At 40.4% G+C, this 20,305-nt stretch overlaps 1 protein-coding gene across 2 annotated transcripts in view; it reads left to right on the top strand.

The window, feature by feature from the left end:
• The window catches only part of arhgap36 (Rho GTPase activating protein 36), a 55,470-nt gene extending 43,524 nt beyond the window's left edge, over positions 1-11,946 (top strand). For both annotated transcript variants that reach the window (XM_070854453.1, XM_070854454.1), the window contains exons 4-12: positions 3,858-4,171; positions 8,312-8,537; positions 8,700-8,755; positions 9,265-9,415; positions 9,692-9,840; positions 9,927-10,100; positions 10,609-10,697; positions 10,788-11,014; positions 11,520-11,946. In XM_070854453.1, the coding sequence (XP_070710554.1) occupies positions 3,858-4,171; positions 8,312-8,537; positions 8,700-8,755; positions 9,265-9,415; positions 9,692-9,840; positions 9,927-10,100; positions 10,609-10,697; positions 10,788-11,014; positions 11,520-11,845 (1,712 nt within the window). In that variant the 3' untranslated portion in view covers positions 11,846-11,946. The remainder of the gene's footprint in view (positions 1-3,857; positions 4,172-8,311; positions 8,538-8,699; positions 8,756-9,264; positions 9,416-9,691; positions 9,841-9,926; positions 10,101-10,608; positions 10,698-10,787; positions 11,015-11,519) is intronic.
• Positions 11,947-20,305: the final 8,359 nt, after the last annotated feature.

Raw genomic sequence — 20,305 nt, 5'->3', positions numbered from 1 at the left:
CTGCCATGTCTGACCTGCTTGGGACATTCCTCACTGCGACTGTGCACGTGTGCGCATGTTGGTTGTCCATGTGTCTTCATTCAAACACTCCTGTGTGTGTTCACGATTCTGTGAATGTGAGCGTGTAAGTATAGATGCAACCCGATTAATCTGCCCGGTGTTTCCTCCTCAGTGCATGTGAATGACACACGCAGAGCGAGCTCTAACGCCTCATGAGCCTTCTGTAGCCTTTGGGTTGTTCTTGTGTGTTTTCAACGCTGTGAAAGTCCGTTTACGCTCAGGGTTGGCAGGACGTATCAGCCGCTAGACAGCACGTCCTTTAGACTGTCAACAATCAGGGGTTCAAGACCACAAACAGGCAAACATCCTCCCTGCTGAAATGTCTTTTGGAGAGACGCAAGACACAAATAAAGATGTTAAGGATGCAAAAAATGACAAATGAACCAGATTCCAAAATTGTTTAAAGATCTTTCCAGAAAGATATTTCATTGCAGAAATCTTCCTTATTTTATTTTGAAACGGATTAATTTGTTTGGGGAACAGGCTGAATGATCTTACTGATCTATTTATCCTGTCTTCTCTTTGATCTAGTTATTCACTGTTGAGTAAATGTGACGACATCAGTCAGCTACAGGTCAGAGGGCCGCTGGCATCGCAGTCAATAAAAGACTGATTTATACTTGTTAAAATTCACAGTTTATTGTTTCCCACGCGGTGTAAAGAACCGTCACCCAGGCCACATTCATCCATGTTTAATGGGACGGTTAAAGGTAATTTTCTCATTGGGGGCGAGTTCAGCTCATGCATTTTTAAGCATCAACCTGCTCAGAGTAAGAGGCTTATGGGTGGAAGGCGCAGGACAATAAAGAGTGAGTACGTTTTACTTCATCAGCAAGGAGCGTGCACAACAGGCGGCCATTTAGAAAGAGGAAGTCAAAGCGATGCGAGAAATAAAACACAGTCACGCTCATGCTGGCCATATCGTATTGATATCAAATCTGGATACCACAAAGATTAGGAAGCAGTCTATCTTTTACTGAGAAGGAAAGCTGAGGTTCAGAGTATCTGACTTTCATGTTGGGGACATTTTTTGTACTTTCAACAAGCGTTACTTTGAAATGGACAGTACATATTCGTTATTGCCGACTAGACCACATAATGAGAGAGGTGTTAACTTGCTCACAAAAAGCTAAACACAAAAACATGATTTGCCGTCCATGAGACACATCCAAACATCTCACTTATGACTTATGACTCCTTAATCCAAGCTATTGTTCTTGTTGTCCTGAATGCCCCTCGCTCACCCCTCTAACTGGATTTTTGCTAAGCGATGCGTGGCTCAACTGTTGTGGTCATGTGACGTAACAAAGCGACGGATTTGCACTTTTAGCCGCGTAATGACAGCGACCTCGCTCAGGGTGCGGCCTGTAATGCCGGCACTGCTGTAAGCCTGTATCAGTCTGAGTGTGATGTCTGGTTTGTGACTGTGGCCGCTCTAACAGGATTACCGGTTCATCCCGCTCATACCTGCTCTCTCCATCCATTCTGTCTATTCTTATACCACTTCTAATCTGCCGTGTTCACAAGTTAACCAGGCTGCACAGTTATTTCATCATCATCATATATAAACCGCTATCCTAACTCTCTTATGAGATTTCAAAGTGATTATCTGATCACTACTTGCAGTATATCCTGATACTATGTACTCTAGTCTATCTCATCAATCCTTCTCTATCTTTAGAGCTTTATGTTGAGGCATGTCTGATTGTGCAGCGATAGTCTGATGAACGTTTGCACTATAATGTAGAGTAGATAAAATATATATGCAAGCAGAAACGTACTTGCCTCACCCATCTGCAGTGCTCTCCTGTTTCGAATAGATAGCATAGATGTGTACTTGTGGCCATCAAGCTCTGCACCTGAGCTGAGCTGAGCCGAGCTGGTTGAGGATATTTGGTGCCAGGGTGTAAAGGGTTCGGAGTTTGTGAGTGTAAGTGTTGTCCAGTGGTGGAAAAAGTATCCAATGCTTTACTTAAGTAAAAATATCAATACAGTCTAATCAATGGGAGAAGAAAGAAGAAGAAGAAACGAAGCTCTGATACATAAAGTTGTCTTCATTTCTCCGACTTTCTTTTAATCTAGTTGATTTTATCACTTTGAACCTCAGAATGAAACCATTCTTCTGTAGACTTCTGAAATGAGGCCTCAACTACCTTTTTTGTTTTTGTTTTTTGTCAAAGTTCACAAGTAAAAAAAACTAGTTTTTCACATTTACTTTATTCTTACATGCACGAAAAAGACTGGTTTAATAATCGTCTTGCCATGACTGGTAGAAACAACATCTGACCTCCACCTGCACAGCATTGCAACATGAAGTTTGGCAAGACATAAAACAGGAGATGAATTAGTTTAAAGTCTGGCCTGAGATGAAATGTCTGAATTGTCTTAATCAGATTCCAAAATGACTTTATTCCTCCCTCAAGGGTCGATTTTCAAGCATAAAAAACACACAAACAACTCATTTACACACAAGAAATGTGAAAAATATTAAATATTTTAGGATAAAGACTAAATAAAAGAAGTTGTCTTGCTCAGTATTGTCCTGTGAACAAAGGGAGTCTCGCCCTGAAGATGAAAGTCAAATCATTTTCTTGTTTGGAGTTCAGATGGGCTCAGGAGGGAGGAATGTGCTCAGTAAATAAAACGAGACTCGAGACTCCAGTTCTGCTCCGACAGTGTGTTCAGACAACATGAATCTATCTGCAAAGCTGCTTTCAGGAAGAATAAGCGTTCATTATATCCTTTTTAAGATTCTGACCACTTTTCAGGACAGCTCAGTTATGAAGAGTTATGAGTCAGAGGTATGAAAGCTTCGCTCAGCTCTTAAATGTCCTCATAAAGATTAAGTTTAAGTGAGGAAAGAGGGGAAAAGTTAGCTTTTAGTTTGCAGTTAGTGAGACATTTAAGCCATATTTAACATTTGATGAACACCTCACACATTTTAGTGCTGCAGTTTGATTCTGCAAAATTTTTTTAAAAAATACAGGATTTGCAGGAGGTGGATGCAAAAACAGCATCATAAACATATTATTACAAAACCAAATAAGAGGATCCCCCCCCTGTATGAGTCTTTCTTTGAGGTATTTAGAGTCTCTTCCCCATATGAGATTGAAACTGAACATACAGGACTGATTTTATGAACTCTAGTAATGTTATGAAAGACATCCAACAGTTTTCTAAATTATTTTTTCGCTCTTAAACGCAGTTTTGGTAACTTTTTCTGATGCGTTGTGAGGTCTGTTGGTGTATTTCTGATCCTAGTAGATAACAAATAAATAAAATGTGAATTTCCACCAACTATACTGATGATTGATAGCACGACAAAGGTTTTTATATAGTTCAGGCCTTAATACTGAAATCTACCGTGTGTGTGCAGCACTAACTTCATCTTCTCTGCTCGTCTGCTGCTGTTTTTTTTTTGTTTTTGTTTTGTGTCGTTCCTGATCCTGATTAACATCCTGATTTAGGTAATATCTTATCTCTACATCTTATTATTCTCTGAGTGAGAGCTGATGGAACTCAGGTGGTCAGAAAACATATTTAGAGATCCTGACGGGTTTTGAACCCACCTCATCTCTGTTTTTCCCTCAAACAGATTTATGTATTTTATTGTATTTTAATGGAACAAGTGAACCAACACAGTAGATTTGCAGGCCAGAAAACCAAAACAAGGAACTCTGTTGGTTTTTCCTTCACATTAACCTACACGGTTATTTCACCCATTGTTGCCATGAAAATATTGTTTAATGCAGCTCAGATAAATAACTTTTCTCTCATTCCATCTTCTCCTCCTGCAGAATCGGCCCCCAAAGCGTTCGGCATCCCCCTCTCCCAGGTCATCGCCAATGACCGGGCCTTCAAGCGGCGGCAGGACGCCCTGAAGGAGAGCAGGCGCGACTGTCTGGACCTGGAGGCCAGCATCCTGCGCTTCAGGGCCGAGAAGCGACAGTTCTTCAATGGGAACAAGCCGCTCGTCAGCTCCTCGTCCATCACAGGAGGAGGTCCTGGCTCGCCGTCCGCAAACTCTGTGGCCCCGGCGCCCATATTTGAGATGCCGAACAAACCGCTGTCTCCCACGTTTCTGGACAACACCGGCCGAGGACAGAGGAGGGTGAGACAGCTTGTCTGAGTGATACTATTATATGATGATTTTCTTTTTTTATCTTGATTAACTTTTTTTTATTTGCACAAAATCAAACCTCTTTAACTAAACTTCTTTAGTAAAACTGAAAAACCAGAGCCATCAGGTAGTTAAATGTATGTATTTCTTGAGATTAACTGTAATTATTATTAAGAATTAGCCCCTTTCATAGTGTCAAATTACTGATATATCAAAATGTCATAAGAATTTTAACCCATTTATGCACTAAAAAGTAGTAATCAAACCACCACATTAAGCCTATCATGTGTTTTACATATTAAATCCTGGATCAGTGAACTTTGACCTTTGACATACATTTTTACTTGCTCCGAATGCAACACTGCAGACTTGACTTTCTTTCTTGCTTTTACCAAATTCCTTATTTAACCAAACACAAGGTATTTGTTTTTGTGTGCTTCAGTGTGTTTTCTTAAGAGGACTTTGAGTCAGTGAGTCAAGGGTGCACATTTCTGATAATCGGTAAAGTGAAAACTGATAGGACGGCGTTTGTTTCCGCTAGGTTTAGCATCATCTGAGGTGTGTGTGTGTGTGTGTGTGTGTGTGTGTGTGTTTTGATTATGTGTGACCCCTCTCTGTTTGAGGCCATCACACCCTGTAATCCTCTCCACGCTGATCTGGAAACAGTTGTTATGTTAAGCCTATAATGAGCATCATTACAGCCACAGAGGACACTAATCGCACCTGAACCAGCTATCAAGCACAGCCCATAAGAATAAGTCACTGTAGTAAACACCACACACACACACACACACACACACTCCTGCCTGGTAGAAGACAGACAAACGGACAGAAATCACAACCCTATGCTGTGTTAAAAGCCTCCAACTGATCATTATCTTCACTTCAGATTACTGATTGCTTAATTTTTTGTCCAAAAACAGTTAAAAAACAGCAACACTCACATTAAAACATGTTAAACTACCTTAAACAATAGGGTTAGGGTTAGGGTTAGGGTTATGAATCTGCAAAGTAACCAGCGACCATAAAGTTTGAAATAAATGTAGTAGAGTACAAGTACAATGTAACATAAAGTGGAATTACGATACCTCAAGTAAACAAGTACCTCAAAGTTGTAGTACAGTACTTGAAAATATACTTTAACCCACAGACTCACAATAATAAAACAGAGAAGCAGCATTTTACTTTATGAGTTACTGAATAACAATTCCTGTTAATCTGAGCTGTTGTTGATGAAATGTTTCTGTCGCTGAAGTAATCCTTTAATCATACCCTCATCATTAATGTGATACTTGATTGATCCCTGTGGGTAACTAGTTGCCACATGTGTGTACTAACTCGTAATGAATTTCATGCAATCACCTTTATAAAATCAGGTTGTAAACAGAGTAACTATGACTATAATCAGCTCCAGCTCAGCAACATAAAAAAAAAAAGAAAAACAATCTGTTGACTTCATTAGAGCCTTTAAGTTGGTTTATTCTGTTTAGCTTGAACAGCTGCTGTTTTTAAAATGGAAACTCCAGAAATAGTTGAGTTTGTATAGATAACTAAGTGTTTTTCTTTACCTCCAATCAGTTGAAAATGTAAAACTTAATTTAGTCTTCTGTTTATCTTTTTATCTTTAACTAGCTCAGATACTAACTCAGCTGACAGATTGCACCTAAAGCTATAAAAAAAAGTCTACACTGGTCACTTGGTCAGTCGGTCCACCATATCGCAACAACTATGAAATGGATTTCCATCAGATTTGGTGCAGGCGTTCATGGTTCCCAGAGGATGAATCCTAATGACTTTGGTGATCCTGTGAGTTTTTCCTCTGGCACCAACACAAGGTTGACATTTGTGGTTTTAAGTGAAAAGGCCTGAACAGTTGTTGGATGGATTGTCATGATGTGCAGCACAGACGTTCATGTCCCCCTCAGGATGCACCACCATCAGGTCAAAATGTCAAATTGAGTGACTGCCTATTGTTCTGATATTTCTGCACCAGTGGGACATTTTTGGTTGCAACAATGGCACCCCCATCAGTCTCTGTTGGACTTTGTGTTAAATGCTAATCAGCGAATGTTTGCATGCTAACACGCTAAGCTACGCTGGTGAACATGGTAAACATCAGCATGATAGCGTGGCTGTAGACTTCTGTTGTAAAGAAATTCATTCTTCACACATATTTACAATGAAACTCCAAACATTATGTCTTCATATAAACAGCAGCAACTGCTGAATCCATGTCCCACCAAGTGTCATTCTTCAGACTGACAGCACTGATTACTAACAAGGACTGAAGTGGTTTGTTGGTAAAGAGATGAAATCGTGAGAGTAGAAAGAAAAGACGGTTTTCCCATCCGTCTCAACCTAAATGGGACAATCCCTCTTACAGCTGTCTGGACTGTAGCAGCTTACTGTTTACATATCTGACAACACACACACACACACACACACACACACACACACTCTTGGCTGGAGATCTTCAGCTTGACAGATGAGGCTGCAGGACTGCGGTGGCGTTGTCGCTGCATCGCGTCCCGTGCAGTGACAGATCGCGTACACAGTCGGAGTAAAGGTTAAAATTAATGGCTGGAACGAGATGAATAGTGGAGCAGAAGAACTGACTGTAGTAGTTCCTCTCTACAGTCCGATTAGAGGAGTGAAGCAGGTCAGACCTCCTTTAGTTTGACTGGGAAAAGGATGACGGAGAACTTTAAGGTTGTTGTTGTGTCCACACTGTGTAGTAAAGATGAAACAAAATATTAAACCTTTGTTTAAAACACTTTTATTTCTCTTTATAAATGTTAATTATCAGAGGCAGGAAATAGTAAAAATGGGTCCAATAATATTTCTGTAGCCAATGTAGCATCTTCAAATGTCTTATTTTCTCCAAAAACCCAAATATATTGTTTTAGAACCAAATATGACAAAGGAAAGCTGAAAAACTTTGATATTTCTGTTTGTGAAATGACTTAAAGGCACCTTATGGAGTATATTCATGCTGTGTGTTATTGTGGATGTTGGCTAATTTAAGTTGGTGAAAAAAATATGTATCATCCTTCAAGAAAAGAAAGTTTTAGAGTTTTAGACTCTTTCACAGCCATAAACTTCAGATTGATTACGAATCCTCTCATCCTCTGAACTCTGGTGCTGTTGGACTGAAGTGCTTCTGGAAATTCCTCTGCCACTTCCAGAAACTATTGGCAAGTCATAGATGACTGGACGGCGACGCCAGGATGATAAAAAGTGATTCTTCTGTTCTGCTGGCTTCTTCTTTCCATTTTCTCCTGTCAGAGCTCTTTTCTGTCTCTTCCTCTGGATCTTGGCCTCACGCCGTCACCTGCACTGAACCTTCACTGTGTTTTACGTCGTATGATTCAAATGTGTGGCGCGTTTCACTGAAGCATCATTAGAATATGTTGTACGTCTTTGTTTGTACAACCGATGCTCCTATATGCTCAGGTTATTGGTACATATAACTGTGAGTGATGACTTAACGTCATTAAGTCATTAACCAAGAGAGAGACATCACCAAACTCCTCAGCTCCTCTCAAAGCATCTTCGAGCTCAATATTTTGTTCTTTTAAAGCTGCAGCTTTAATGCTTTGGTTCACCCTCATTTATATCGTTCCCTGCAGCATCAGCAGCTGGTTTTAATGACAAAGACACTGATAAACTTATATAAAAGGATTATTATTCAGTCATTTATTTGGCATTCCTCGTCCCTGCGGACAGATTGGTTCAGCGTCAGCGGTAACGGGGGCTAGAAGGAGCTGAGCATCGATTGACCAGGCGAGCTACAATCCAGCCCTCAGTTATGATCATGACCTTTTAGATACAAGCGGCAGAAAGGAGTTTCCTCCGCAGTGTGTCTGGAGATAATGTGAGGAGCTCAAAGTACAGCTGCTGCTCTTTCACCTCCTAAGGAGCCAGTTGAGGTAGTTTAGGCCTGTTGGTCAGGACGCCTCCCCATGGAGGTCTTCTGGGCATGTCCAACTGGGAGGAGACAGCAGGGGGAGGGATTTTAGTTACCTGGGAGAAGGATGCCTGGAGTTCTCTGCTTATCCTGCTGCCACCATGACTCTGAAAAAGATGGATGGACTTATTTAACATTTATGGAACATTTTCCCCCCGCTGCAGGGTGGCCTGTCAGTGGACTCCATCTCCGACCTTGTGGAGAGTCAGTCTCGCCTGCTGGAGGCGCTGCAGCTGTCCCACCCGGCCGAGCTGGAGCTGATGAAGTCGCCGGGCGGCAGCGGCAGCGGCTCCTCGGAGGGCAGGACCCAGACCAAGCTCAGCCTCAACCCCATCTACAGACAGGTGCCCCGGGTGCTGGAGAGGTGCTGCAGTCACATAGAGAACCACGGTGAGACACAGACCACGTTTCACCTCAGAGTCCCCAAATGTCTCAACTTGAAGCTGCAGATTTAGAAGTCTGGGCTTATTAAAGACTTTTAGTCTTTCTAAAAGTCTTTTAATGATTAAAAGTCCAGACTGAAGTCTTAATCTCTGTGTGTTGTGCCCCCAGGTCTTCAGACTGTGGGAATTTTCCGTGTTGGTAGCTCTAAGAAGAGAGTGAGACAGGTGAGGATATTTCCTGCTCAAGTGGGTTTTCTCCATCACAGCAAACATGTAAAACCCAAAGTTATAGAAGGTCTATAAGCACACACATCATGTTTTTTATGTTTCATGCATAATTATCTAAATAAATCTTTAATCTATTGTTAACGAATGTAAATCTATCGTTTTTAAATGAACTCTGTAAATTGACTCATTGAAAATGACATGGACATTTACTCTTAATGGAGTTTGTGTGCTTCTCTACAACTTGTACAAAGAAGTGCACTGATATAAAATATTTATCACTGCCAAAGAGCTGACAAGCATCTAAACTGAAGTGTTGTACGTCGCCATCGTGAGTTCAGTTCTCGGTCAGTGTGAAGCTTCCCCTGCTTCACTGCCCCGTGTTTAGTGTGGCCTTTAGAGTGCAACAATAATGTTCAAGTGAAGAGCTGATGATGTGTGATATCCTGTTTTTGAGAGGTCGTAACCTCTCTCTGTGTGTGTGTGTGTGTGTGTGTGTGTGTCCTCAGCTGCGGGAGGACTTCGACATGGGGGTGGACGTCCAGCTGGATGAGGAGCACAGCGTCCACGACGTGGCGGCGCTGCTCAAAGAGTTTCTGAGAGACATGCCTGATCCTCTGCTGCCCCGAGAGCTCTACCCCGCCTTCCTGCACGCCAATCGTAAGAACACACACACATACACACACTTGTATTTCTATCTTTGTGGGGACCCTCATTGACACACTGCAGTCCCCGGCCCATTACCCTAACTTTAACCTAAAACAATTCTAACTTTAAAATCAAGTCTTCACCTTAAAACAGCCATTTGAGGTTATGAGTATTGGCCAAAATGTCCTCACTGAGTTAAAGAACACACACACACACACACAGTGACTTGCAGCAGTAACATCTGTACTATTCAAACTGAACACCTCCTCCTGTCTGTGTCTCCTGTAGTGTTGAGGGGAGTCGACCAGCTTCAGTACCTGCAGCACCTCCTCTACCTGCTCCCCCCCTGTAACTGTGACACCCTGCTGAGGCTCCTCAGCCTGCTGCACACCGTGCAGAGCTTCGCCCAGGACAGCATAGGAACAAACGACGAGGAGGTAGGACGCATACACCGGAGCGGCCGCATCCCCAATATCGAGTCAAACACTTGACGCACCCCCCCTGTCCTCCGCTCTCCATCCAGATCCCCGGTAACAAGATGACGGCTGCGAACCTGGCGGTGATTTTCGGGCCCAACCTGCTGCAGAGGGAACGAGGAGAAGTGAGCACTCACATCTACGCGATGGGGATCGAGGACAGCACGGCGATCATCAACGCCACCCTGGTGCTCGTACAGAACTACAGGAGGCTGTTCACGGTACGGCACAACACGGCCACACGTCCAGCCCTCACACCACATTTAGAACTGTTTTCACAGGGGTCATGGGGGTCTATGTACAAAGCTTGCAGCATCAGAGGTGCCACTAGTATTAAAGGGTTAGTTCACCCAATTATTGGGATCTAGTCATGCAGGTGATTTCACGTACTGATAGAGATATTTCCCTCTTAATGTCTACAGGAGGAGACGAGTTGAGTGTTTGTCTGCATTTCTGTCCAGGAACAATATTCCAGTTACTCTAGTGAAATGACCCATTAGGAGAGTTGAACCTTTAAATGTGCATTTTATAATAGTACATTGATTAAAATCACTTAATTTTGAATGTTAACCACTTATACACAGAAAAAGGACAAAACATTTGACAATAGAACACAAATGAAAAGCTCAGAATAAAGATTTAATGATGTAATGAGTTACCTGCTGGGTGGCTAAAGGTTTTTAGAAGACGTGTCCTCCAGTCAAACCTCTTGCACGTGTGACCCTTCAGGTCTCCGCAGAGCTGCAGCAGGAGGTCCTGATGAGTCTGATCCAGACCGACCCGGACATCATCGACTATCTGCTGCGTAGGAAACTCAGGTAACCATGACAACCAGACTGCCAATTCTGGGAGTGCCTGTGGCTGCTGTTGTGGTTTAAACAAACCGTGTGCACGTTCGTCCCTTTCAGTGGCTCTCACCTGACGGTGGAGAGCAGCAGTGAGTCGGGGGGGCGCCGGGACACGGGGGCGTCTCTGGACTCTGTGGGAGCCTCCAGTGGGAGTTTGTCCCCACTGGAGCCCCCGTCACCGCTTTTCCCACCTGACGGTAGCGGCGGCGAGGGCAGCCTGACCAGCGAGGTCTTCCTCAACGTGCTCAAACTGAACCAGAACAGGAAGCGACAGGACACCAGATATGGTACTTATTTGATATTTGACATTACCTCATGTGTTCTGTGTGTGGGCACGTCCTCTGGATTCTTTTAATGGGAATTTGGAGTCCTGAATTTATGAATTAAAGTTACAAATGCTGTAATTTTTAAAGGCTGATTTCAACACTTTTTTAAATATGACCATTTTAAAGCTCCGACATATAACGCTTAAACAACAAGTCTATCTCGGCCTGCACAACAGCTCTTCTGAGTGAGAGGAGATGATAAATGTGGCCACAGCACCACCTAGTTGTGACAGACGGAAAGTTTGAGAGGTTGTAGCAGTAAAAAAGTAAATGTTCCCATACTGGTTGCTTTTTTTGACATAAAAATCTTAGTTGCAAAGTTGACGATGTCAAAAATGATATTGTGGTTGCTGTTATAGTCTTTTAGAGAAGCTGAAGTGTTTTCTACTTTTCTTTAAATGGTTTATAACGTTTTGCTCAAGGGCACTCGACAAAGACAAGTGTTGGTTTGAACCTTTTCCTCCAGGTGAGGTCCCTCCAGGTAAATCCATCCGCCACATGCGTCAGTTCCACTCCCACCACAACCTGCTCAGCCTGGCCCAGCCCTCCTCGTCCTCCACCCCCGCCTGCAGACCCCTGGGTCACGACCCCGACACCCAGGACCGCAGGGGCACGCTGAGCTCCGCGCTGAGCTTCAGCCTGGGCGGCGGCAGCAGTGGCAGCTGCTCCAGTCTGAGCGGGCTGACGGAGAGCAGCATCTGGGTGAGACAGACGCCGCAGGAGGAGAGCAAGCCGTCCAATTTCTGGGACTTCTTCACTGGGAAAGGCTCAGGTTCAGAGACGATGGTATGATGAAGGACGAGAAGAGGAGGAATATGAAAGGTGTGTGTGTGTGTGTGTGTGTGTGTGTGTTTGCTGTCAGAAATGCCCAAAGCTGGTCAAAGTTGCTGTTACATTTCCAGACTGTTTTCAGATGGAAGTTAAGATCCAATAATATTTGCATTCATTCCAACTTTAAGGATGGACCCTGTTGCACATTTTCCCAAATTGAAGTTTGAATTTCCCACTTTTTGGGCAGCTCTGGAATGCAGCATGTGTGTGAATGTGTGGTTTGAACACAACAAGCATGAAGAACCAAACCAAAAAAAGTCAGATAAATACACAAAAGTGTTTTTTTTTGTTTGTTTTTTAAAAGACATTTTGGATTCGCGTCGGAAAACATTGAAGACAAAGAAAATTTTCAGCACAACTTGCTGGAACGGAATCGAGGACATCAGAAAATGAACGATGAGACTGAATAAATCTATGAGATTATATGAAAGTGGATGCAGTAACAACTGTGATGTACATAATGTATTGATCATTTTACACAGACAGCCCTCGTGTTTACTACCTATAACTGTATAACTAACTCTAACTCCAGCTGCATGGACTAATACTTCTTTATCTAACCTGATACCATCCCAGACTCCCTCTGTTGTTCTCTTGTACCCTGCAATAAGCTACATTCACTGTAAATCTACACTCCAAGTGTCCAAGGTTTAGCTAGACTGACTGTAAGAATTCAAAGCAGCTGATGACATCTTAGCAGAGCAAAGAAAACCAATCAAATCAATTGATTTGGCATTTTGTGTGTAGGCAATTCAGTTAAAACTGTCGCTATATCTCAACATGCAGTTCTGTAGCAGTCATATTTAAGCTGGATGTTCACATTTAGATTAAGTTTTAAACCTGCACCCTGCTGCTGCTTACTGGGAGGTGTGTCTGAGTGTAAACTGGAGCTGCAACTATCAATTATTTATCATTTAATGGATATAAACACACCCATCAATTCCAGCAAACAGAAGACATTAAAGGGTACATATTCATACATAATATACTACATATATAACACAAACCCTGAGGCATCGATTCAGCTTTTGTACTGCAGTACAGCCTGCGTAACTTCTGCCTGTTTCAGGCTGCTGTTCTTTAAGGGAAGAGGTTGAGGATTAGGATGATCTTTTTGGCCGATCATTTCCATCACAGTCTGAAGTTTGGTGTTGATGATACAGGAAGGTTCCCGAACCATTACACACAGCCTGATGAACCACAAACATGCAACTAGTCTCAGATGTCAGAAACTGGGGAATATGCAAATCACAATTTTTTTATTCTGCATCAAAAGATTAAATCTGGGCCAAAACTGGATGATAAATTTAGCTTTCAAGTAACTAATTGAACAATAAAAATGGTGTAACAAAAACAGTCAAAGATCTATTTAACAATGAAGTGAATGAATTAAGAATACAGATTTTAATCAGGCATTTAAAAGGACACTCCTTTGTCCTATTTCCTCAACCTCTTAGCTATTGGATGTATTGAGTCATTTAGCTTCTTCATGTCAATATCCAAGTCATAATCAAAACTATCCTTCATATTCACACGAAAGCTCCCAAACATGGACGCCTCATAGAAACCAAAGTCAGTGGAAATAAACCCAAAGTGAAACATCACAACCATCTTGTGTTGTCTGGTGACGTGAGCAGTTAACATGGAAGTCTTTTTCCATTTCTACCATGACTTCCATCTGACGTAAAAAGTTAAATACAATAAAATGAACCAACTGTGTAACTTTAGTAGCAGACGAAGATCGTATAATGTGACTGAAAGCTCCAGAACAGCTACTAAATTTGACCTTATGGCTTCTGTTAGTTACTATGGTCAAGAGTGAACTTCGATAATCTGAATTAGATCCGTCAGCAGGAATAAGTGAAGTCTGTTTTCAGCTTTAATTAAGACGACACCACAGGCTCGTCATCGACTGTAGGATGCACTTACCTCCCTTTAAACACAGGAGGGCGACATTCACCACATCAGCTCAATCGTTAACACCTCTAATCACTTCCTCCACCATCTACAGACACATCACGTTGGTCAAATGTATAGATAAATGTATTAGGTTTGGGAATAGTGCCAAACAACTAGAAACTGTACAGATCATGTTCGTTTCTGGCCTCTATGTGGTAGAAACCAAAGTGTTTCCTATGTTGTACAGAGATTTTCCTCCATCCTACTTTTGTCTTTCTTAACCACGAACACAGATGTTGTACAGAGTCCAACCTTCACCTCAGCAGGTGAACGTATCATCTTCCCTTTTGGAGTTCTTGTTGGGAAAACAAGATGTATTTTGTCTTTTTTTTTTTTTGTCAGTGACACTTTTTTCTATATCATTGTAAAATCCCTCAAGGTGTGTTGAGACCTGAACCAGAGAATGTACCGCCTACCTGCAGAAAATTAAATGTCAAACTGCCTCTGTGTCAGTATTTATTGTTGAATCTGCTGTCGCTACTTAAAACAACAGAGGGATCTGTTTGAGGGCTGGTTTTTGGTCATATTGCAAAGTCAGAAGACAAAAAAACCCTCCAGAGGAAGGACACCTCTCTGTTTTCAGTTGGATATTGGACACACATTTAGTCCTCACTCCAACCATCAATTAATTACTGTGTATTTGACAAAAAACTGTTTTTTCAAAGCCGACTTGACAAAATAAGTAAATATTATTCAAAATTGATTTGGCACCCTTTTTTGCTCGTGTAAATTCCTTTATTTTATATAAATATTTTAATAATAATCAGTAGCTTTTTAAATCAATACCACAAACTTACTTTACAGACCACAAAAGACACACTTCATTACTGGATTTTAGTGTTTTTGCTATTTTTTTGTGACTCTTTATGGATAATCCATGATGTTTTTTGTTTTTTTTAATAACATACATGTAATGTGAGACTAAACTGGACAAATAGGAAAAACCTCATATTTAATTGTAGTGAAGATTAATTCTTGTATTTTCTTTTATAAATATTTTTATGGTCTTTTTCTTCTATGCCTTGCAAAGCACTTAGTTCAAATCGATATCAAAATGTACCACCAGGCCACCACATAGGATAGACATCTGCACAGGACTTTGATTAAATTAGTACTTTATAAGACGTCAACCTGCCGTTTGGAGGCAATAAGAGGAAAAAAAAAAAAACGGGGGAACAGTCGAGATCATCTTCAAAACCAGTTTGTGTTTTATTTCACACACACCATCAGAACCAGCTGTCATTCCCAAACTTCACTGCATCTACATGTATTCAGGATGAACTTCAGACAGCAGCATGTGCAGCGACAGCAGCACCCACAAACATCCACAAAACAACTCTGAGGAGGAGAATTCAATTGTTTGTCTTTCTGATCTGTTCACAGCTAAAACTCTAGACTCTGTGCAGTTTCAGGGCCAATTAAAAGTCTGCCACAAAAACCAAGTACAAACACTTCTGTCTGTATGAAGCTGGTGCCTCCAAGAAAAGACTCAACCTCCTTGTTTTATAACAAATCAAGGAGTCTGATTTCTTTTCTGAAGGCCTGTTTTGTTTCTTGGTTTAGTTTGAAGTGAATAATTAGGTTTGTTTCTTGTGTCTGTGAGGCTGCTGTAACTTTGCACACTGGTTGAAACGTACAATATCAGAGTGTTAATGACACATTCAGTCACTGTTCAAAACATTTACATTCTTTGTGAGTCTGAAAAGGAGGAGTGATTTGGACAACTGAGGCCCTGAACAGATACTTCAAAAGGACAGACCAACTTGTCACAACTGTTTAAGGAAAAATCCACCCACATATGTCAGTTTTTGTTAACAGTTCAGAATTTGGCACTTCTGTAAATGTACCACATTTCAATCAATGAAGGACATGCAGAAGTATAATAAGAATCTTGACATACTGAACATTTACTTGTTAGCTGCAAGACTAGTTCAACAAAAATCTGATGATGTTGATGGTCTGACCCACTTTCTGGTGTAGAAACTGTTCCATCATGGAAACATCCATCATGGATTTCTTGCTGTGTTTAATATTGATATAAAATTCCATGCTGTGGTTAATGTTAGTATAAAAATTATAGCTCCGACTCTTTGCAGATGACACCGTATTTTAGATTAGACAAAAAAGGAAACAATACCCTCAAGACTCTGATCTGATTACAATGTTTGACTAGTTTAATTTAGCATTAGTAGGGCTGTGTGTTACTGAAACTTAACATTACATGGTCAGGTTAATGGTTGTTTTCCTAATTCTATTTGTACTGTGGTTAATTTAGGTTTATTTCATTGCACATAAATACTGGGATACAGCTTTTGAAGGACATTTCCCATGTCATGTGTATGCATTTTTTGATTTTAGCTTGTCATTTTTACACCTTTTAGTCTATTTTGCAGAGACAGCGACGCATTTTATCTACATACGTCATACAGAGAGCTATATGAACATAATGCATAAGAGCATGGAGGTCCACATAGGGAGTAAAATACAAGCCTTTAACATAGGACACAGCGAAAGTGAAACTTCAATAATTAATGAAATCATTTCAACCCAAACCACAATAAACAAAAAGTTTAAGATGCCTAAACACTACATATTTGGTGACCATCACCTTAAATATCTTTAAAGTGTAAGGACCTCGTTTCTCAGCAAGCTTTAATTTTGACAGTGTAACCGGATGATACATATTTAGTATTGGTTGCAGAATTTGAAGTGTGGAATGAGAATGGCTTAAAAATTAGACAAAATGCTTAAAATGCATACATGACACACAAAATGTCCTTCAAAAGCTGTTATTTGTCTGACCAAGATATGAATTCACTGGAACATTTAACAATTGGAAAACAAGGCAGTCAATGCTCTCTGGTGGACAAACTACGCAACAACATCAATGTCAAACGTATCTTTGGCATTTGAGTAGGACACATGCACAATACCAACACATCTGCAATAAGCTAATCTCAACCAAGACGTAGTATAAGTTGATTTCAATACTGAAACTCAGATATTGCAATGGAAGCAGATTTTAAAGATTTTCCAACTTTAAAGACCAATGTGACATTTTTCTAAAGCCACAATAGACGTCTTCTAGTTCTCTTCAACATGCCAATGATAAATTTATCTGTGTGTAACATCTAAATCAAACACCAAATTATAAGATTGAGAAATAAAAAGGGCAATTTAAAGTGGATTTTTTTTTTTAAAAGTGTTAATGCACTTGAAAGTGGATTTTTCCTTTAACACAGTGTTACACAGAACAGTTTTTGGTCAGTTACTTTCTGCACAGCAGTTTCTTGTACGGACAAATTCTAGTTTTCTTCAAAGCAAGTGTATCTAGAAGAAATCGGACATTTTTCTGTGTATTTTGTGAGACCAGTCAGATTACATGTGAGTTTTGGGCTGTTTGTTTTAGGCTGCCTGAAATGCCAGATAGGTGGGGCTTGTTATTTCTTAAGCACCAGGCATACTGATTTAACACCAGAATAAAAGCATTTCGAGATATAACTTCAACTAACATTTTTGATCTAGGTTTGCTGATTATTTCAAGCAAGCAAATATTTATATTCCAATAATAACATCTGTATTTATGTACACATCAACATCTCTCGTCACATACTCCTGAATCAAACCAAAATAATCTTCAAATATCCAAACCCGCCTACACAAGAATGGTAGACTAGTAAAATTAGTGAAATATATCAAAAACAAGTGAAACATCTAAGAAAATAAGATAACATAAACATTCATATTATTAATAGTATTTAAATTAAAAAAAGAGCCTTGCTTTAACATGGGTTTCCAATGCTTTGTCTGGCCAAAACCAGGTATATTGATGATAGACACATTTACAGTTATGAGGAGTAATAACGTCAATTAAACTGCGTTTCATTAAATCATAACCAGCTCCGAACTGAATCTATGGACTTTTATGCCCCAAATAATGCGTTTTTGTGCTTGTTTTTGTTCATTTATGAGTACATTTTCCTTAAAAAATGAACACATCATTTGGTACATATGAAAGCAACTCTTTGCTTTGAGTCCACAGTTTCTGATGGTATCTGGATATAACCTGCATTTCAAGTCATTTGAATACATACATGACTTCTTCTGACTTTCGGATTATAGAAGTGATGGAAACCAAGTGGAGCGAAACCCAAAACAGACTCAACACCATGTGGAACCTCTTCCTTTCACATAGGTTAGTTGAGTTTAAGAGCAGCACAGACAGGAAAAGGAAATAGTGTTGACTTTGAAGCCTCAACCCAGTGAAAGAAGGGATGTGTTTGGGACATGTCACCTGAAGTCACTCCCTGTCCTTCATTTTGAAAACTTGAATCCCAGTGAGACATTCAAGAGACACTTGCTGATTAAAAATTAGGCCATATGAGTTTGAATATGGTGTTTTTTCAGAAGGAGAGAGAGAAACTTCAGCTTATTGAGACTTGCCCAACTCCAAATGGTGTTTTACAAGTCAAGCAGCAGCCCTATTTTTATTTTACTGTACATTTTAACATTCAGATAATACTTGACCCATTGCCCAGGCCACTCAACTTCTGTAGAATATAAACACCTTAAAGGCTACAGAGAACATGTTTCCATTCACTTTCCATCTGCTGCAGCTCTGTTACAAAGGGTGATGGGGTTAGCTTGCTTGTTCACGTGGGGCAGCCCAGTCGGGTGGGACCTCACGAGCTTGGCAGTGTAAAACATGTTTAATAAAAAAAAAAAAACAACAGTAAACCAAAGAACTGGTTTGTTTGTGCGTTAACTGAAAACAACGGTGGGTAAAAGGAGATTGTTGCCCATCAGCAGGCTCAAGTTAAGGAGAAGTACAGGCTTTAAAATGGCTGTGGAAAGCATTAATACATGCTTTTCCCTCAGGAGTGTGAGGATATACTATACCACCCATAAAGGAACATTTCAAAGACACTCTGATGATGATCATAGTGGAGGAAGCAGAAAAAAAAGAAAAGATTCTTCTCCGCAATTGTTTAGAGATTAAAGATGAACAATTAGTTAAGTAGACTTAGATTAGTCAATTGACATAAAAAGATGATTGTTTAATTTATTTATACAGCAAAAATGCCAAACATTTGTACGCTCTAGCTTCTCAAATGTAAGGATGTGGCGTTTTTCTCTGTTTTCTATCATTGTAAACTGAATATTTTTGGTTGTGGACAAAATAAACAATTTGACAACAACCACTTAGGTTGTGAGAAGCTATTACCATTCTGACATTTTCTAGACTAAACAAGTCAGAAAACAGAGAGAATGAAAACACTTGTTAGTTGCAGCCCTTTTGGAGACATTCAACTTCTTCAAGAGTCGTTGTCTGCACATCTAAGATTGATGTTATTCAATTCAGTTTGTTATCACCATTAAATAACTTCATGGCCGACTGAAATGTTATCTTGTTAAAGAGCTCAAGTGGCAGATAAAATTGGAAAACAGATGATTTATTATCATATTTTTAAATCAAGCTGCTTCTTCAAAAATGTTTAAGAGCTGAGGAGGACTTTCAGTTGCAGATTTGTCTCAGGAACCACATAAAGGGTTTGAATTTACAACAAGAGATTGAGATAAAGCCACCTCACATTGGAGAAGCTGCAAATGTTGTGCATTTTCATTTGTTAAATTACTTCTAAAAACTCAATTGCAGTTTAAAACAAGATCAGTCAACATTAAATTGGAAGTTGTTACTATTCTGAACTCTTTCGTATTGTGCTGAATTAGATGTTAACAGATACAGAGGAGAGGAATCCATTTTAAACTGCAAGAGGCAAACACATCAGACAGAGACAGTCTTACTGCATTAAACATCCCATGCCATCGCCCAACAGCGGACTGTTAGCATCACTCAGCATTACTAAAGGCTCCAATTTAGGATTCTGGAGTGAAAAACATGTTATGTAAAAGGTCTGACTGCATGCCAGAGCTGCAGCTGCAGGAGAGACACTTAAGCCAGAGTCGAAATTTGCCAGCGTGTGATTGGTGGCTGATATTATGAGGTGCACTTAACCAGCTGCAGCAAGGCGTGTGTGTGTGCGCGGAGTTTGTTTTCCAGAAATAAAGCTTTAATAAGGAACAAAAGACAGCTGGACACAACCATTCAACCTGTTTGTAGTGTGACATTTTTGATGTAAGAACCGACTTAAAAGAGAGAAAATGTCTCTGTATGTGTCCCTTTAAAAAAAAAAAAAAAAAAAAATGGTACAAATGTGCATATTGTGGCATTTTAAAAAACGTCAAAACAAACCGCAAATGAGGTCGTGTTCGTTGTCAAAACGATGGAAAGCCGTTTAACGTTGAAACACCTGACTGCTCTTTGTTCAGTGTCTTCCCTCGCTGAGTTTTTCCACTGTGGCACCAAACGTAACTTTGATGGCACGACACACCGTCCACTTTCACTCACTGCTTAGCCAGCAACCCTGTTCCAATTGGAGCAGGGTTGTTGGTGATCTGTAA

The sequence above is a fragment of the Pempheris klunzingeri genome, chromosome 23 (assembly GCF_042242105.1).
Source record: "Pempheris klunzingeri isolate RE-2024b chromosome 23, fPemKlu1.hap1, whole genome shotgun sequence".
Taxonomy (NCBI): Eukaryota; Metazoa; Chordata; class Actinopteri; order Acropomatiformes; family Pempheridae; genus Pempheris; species Pempheris klunzingeri.
Note: the sequence above shows the minus strand (reverse complement) of the source record. Positions and strands in the feature narration are given on the sequence as shown.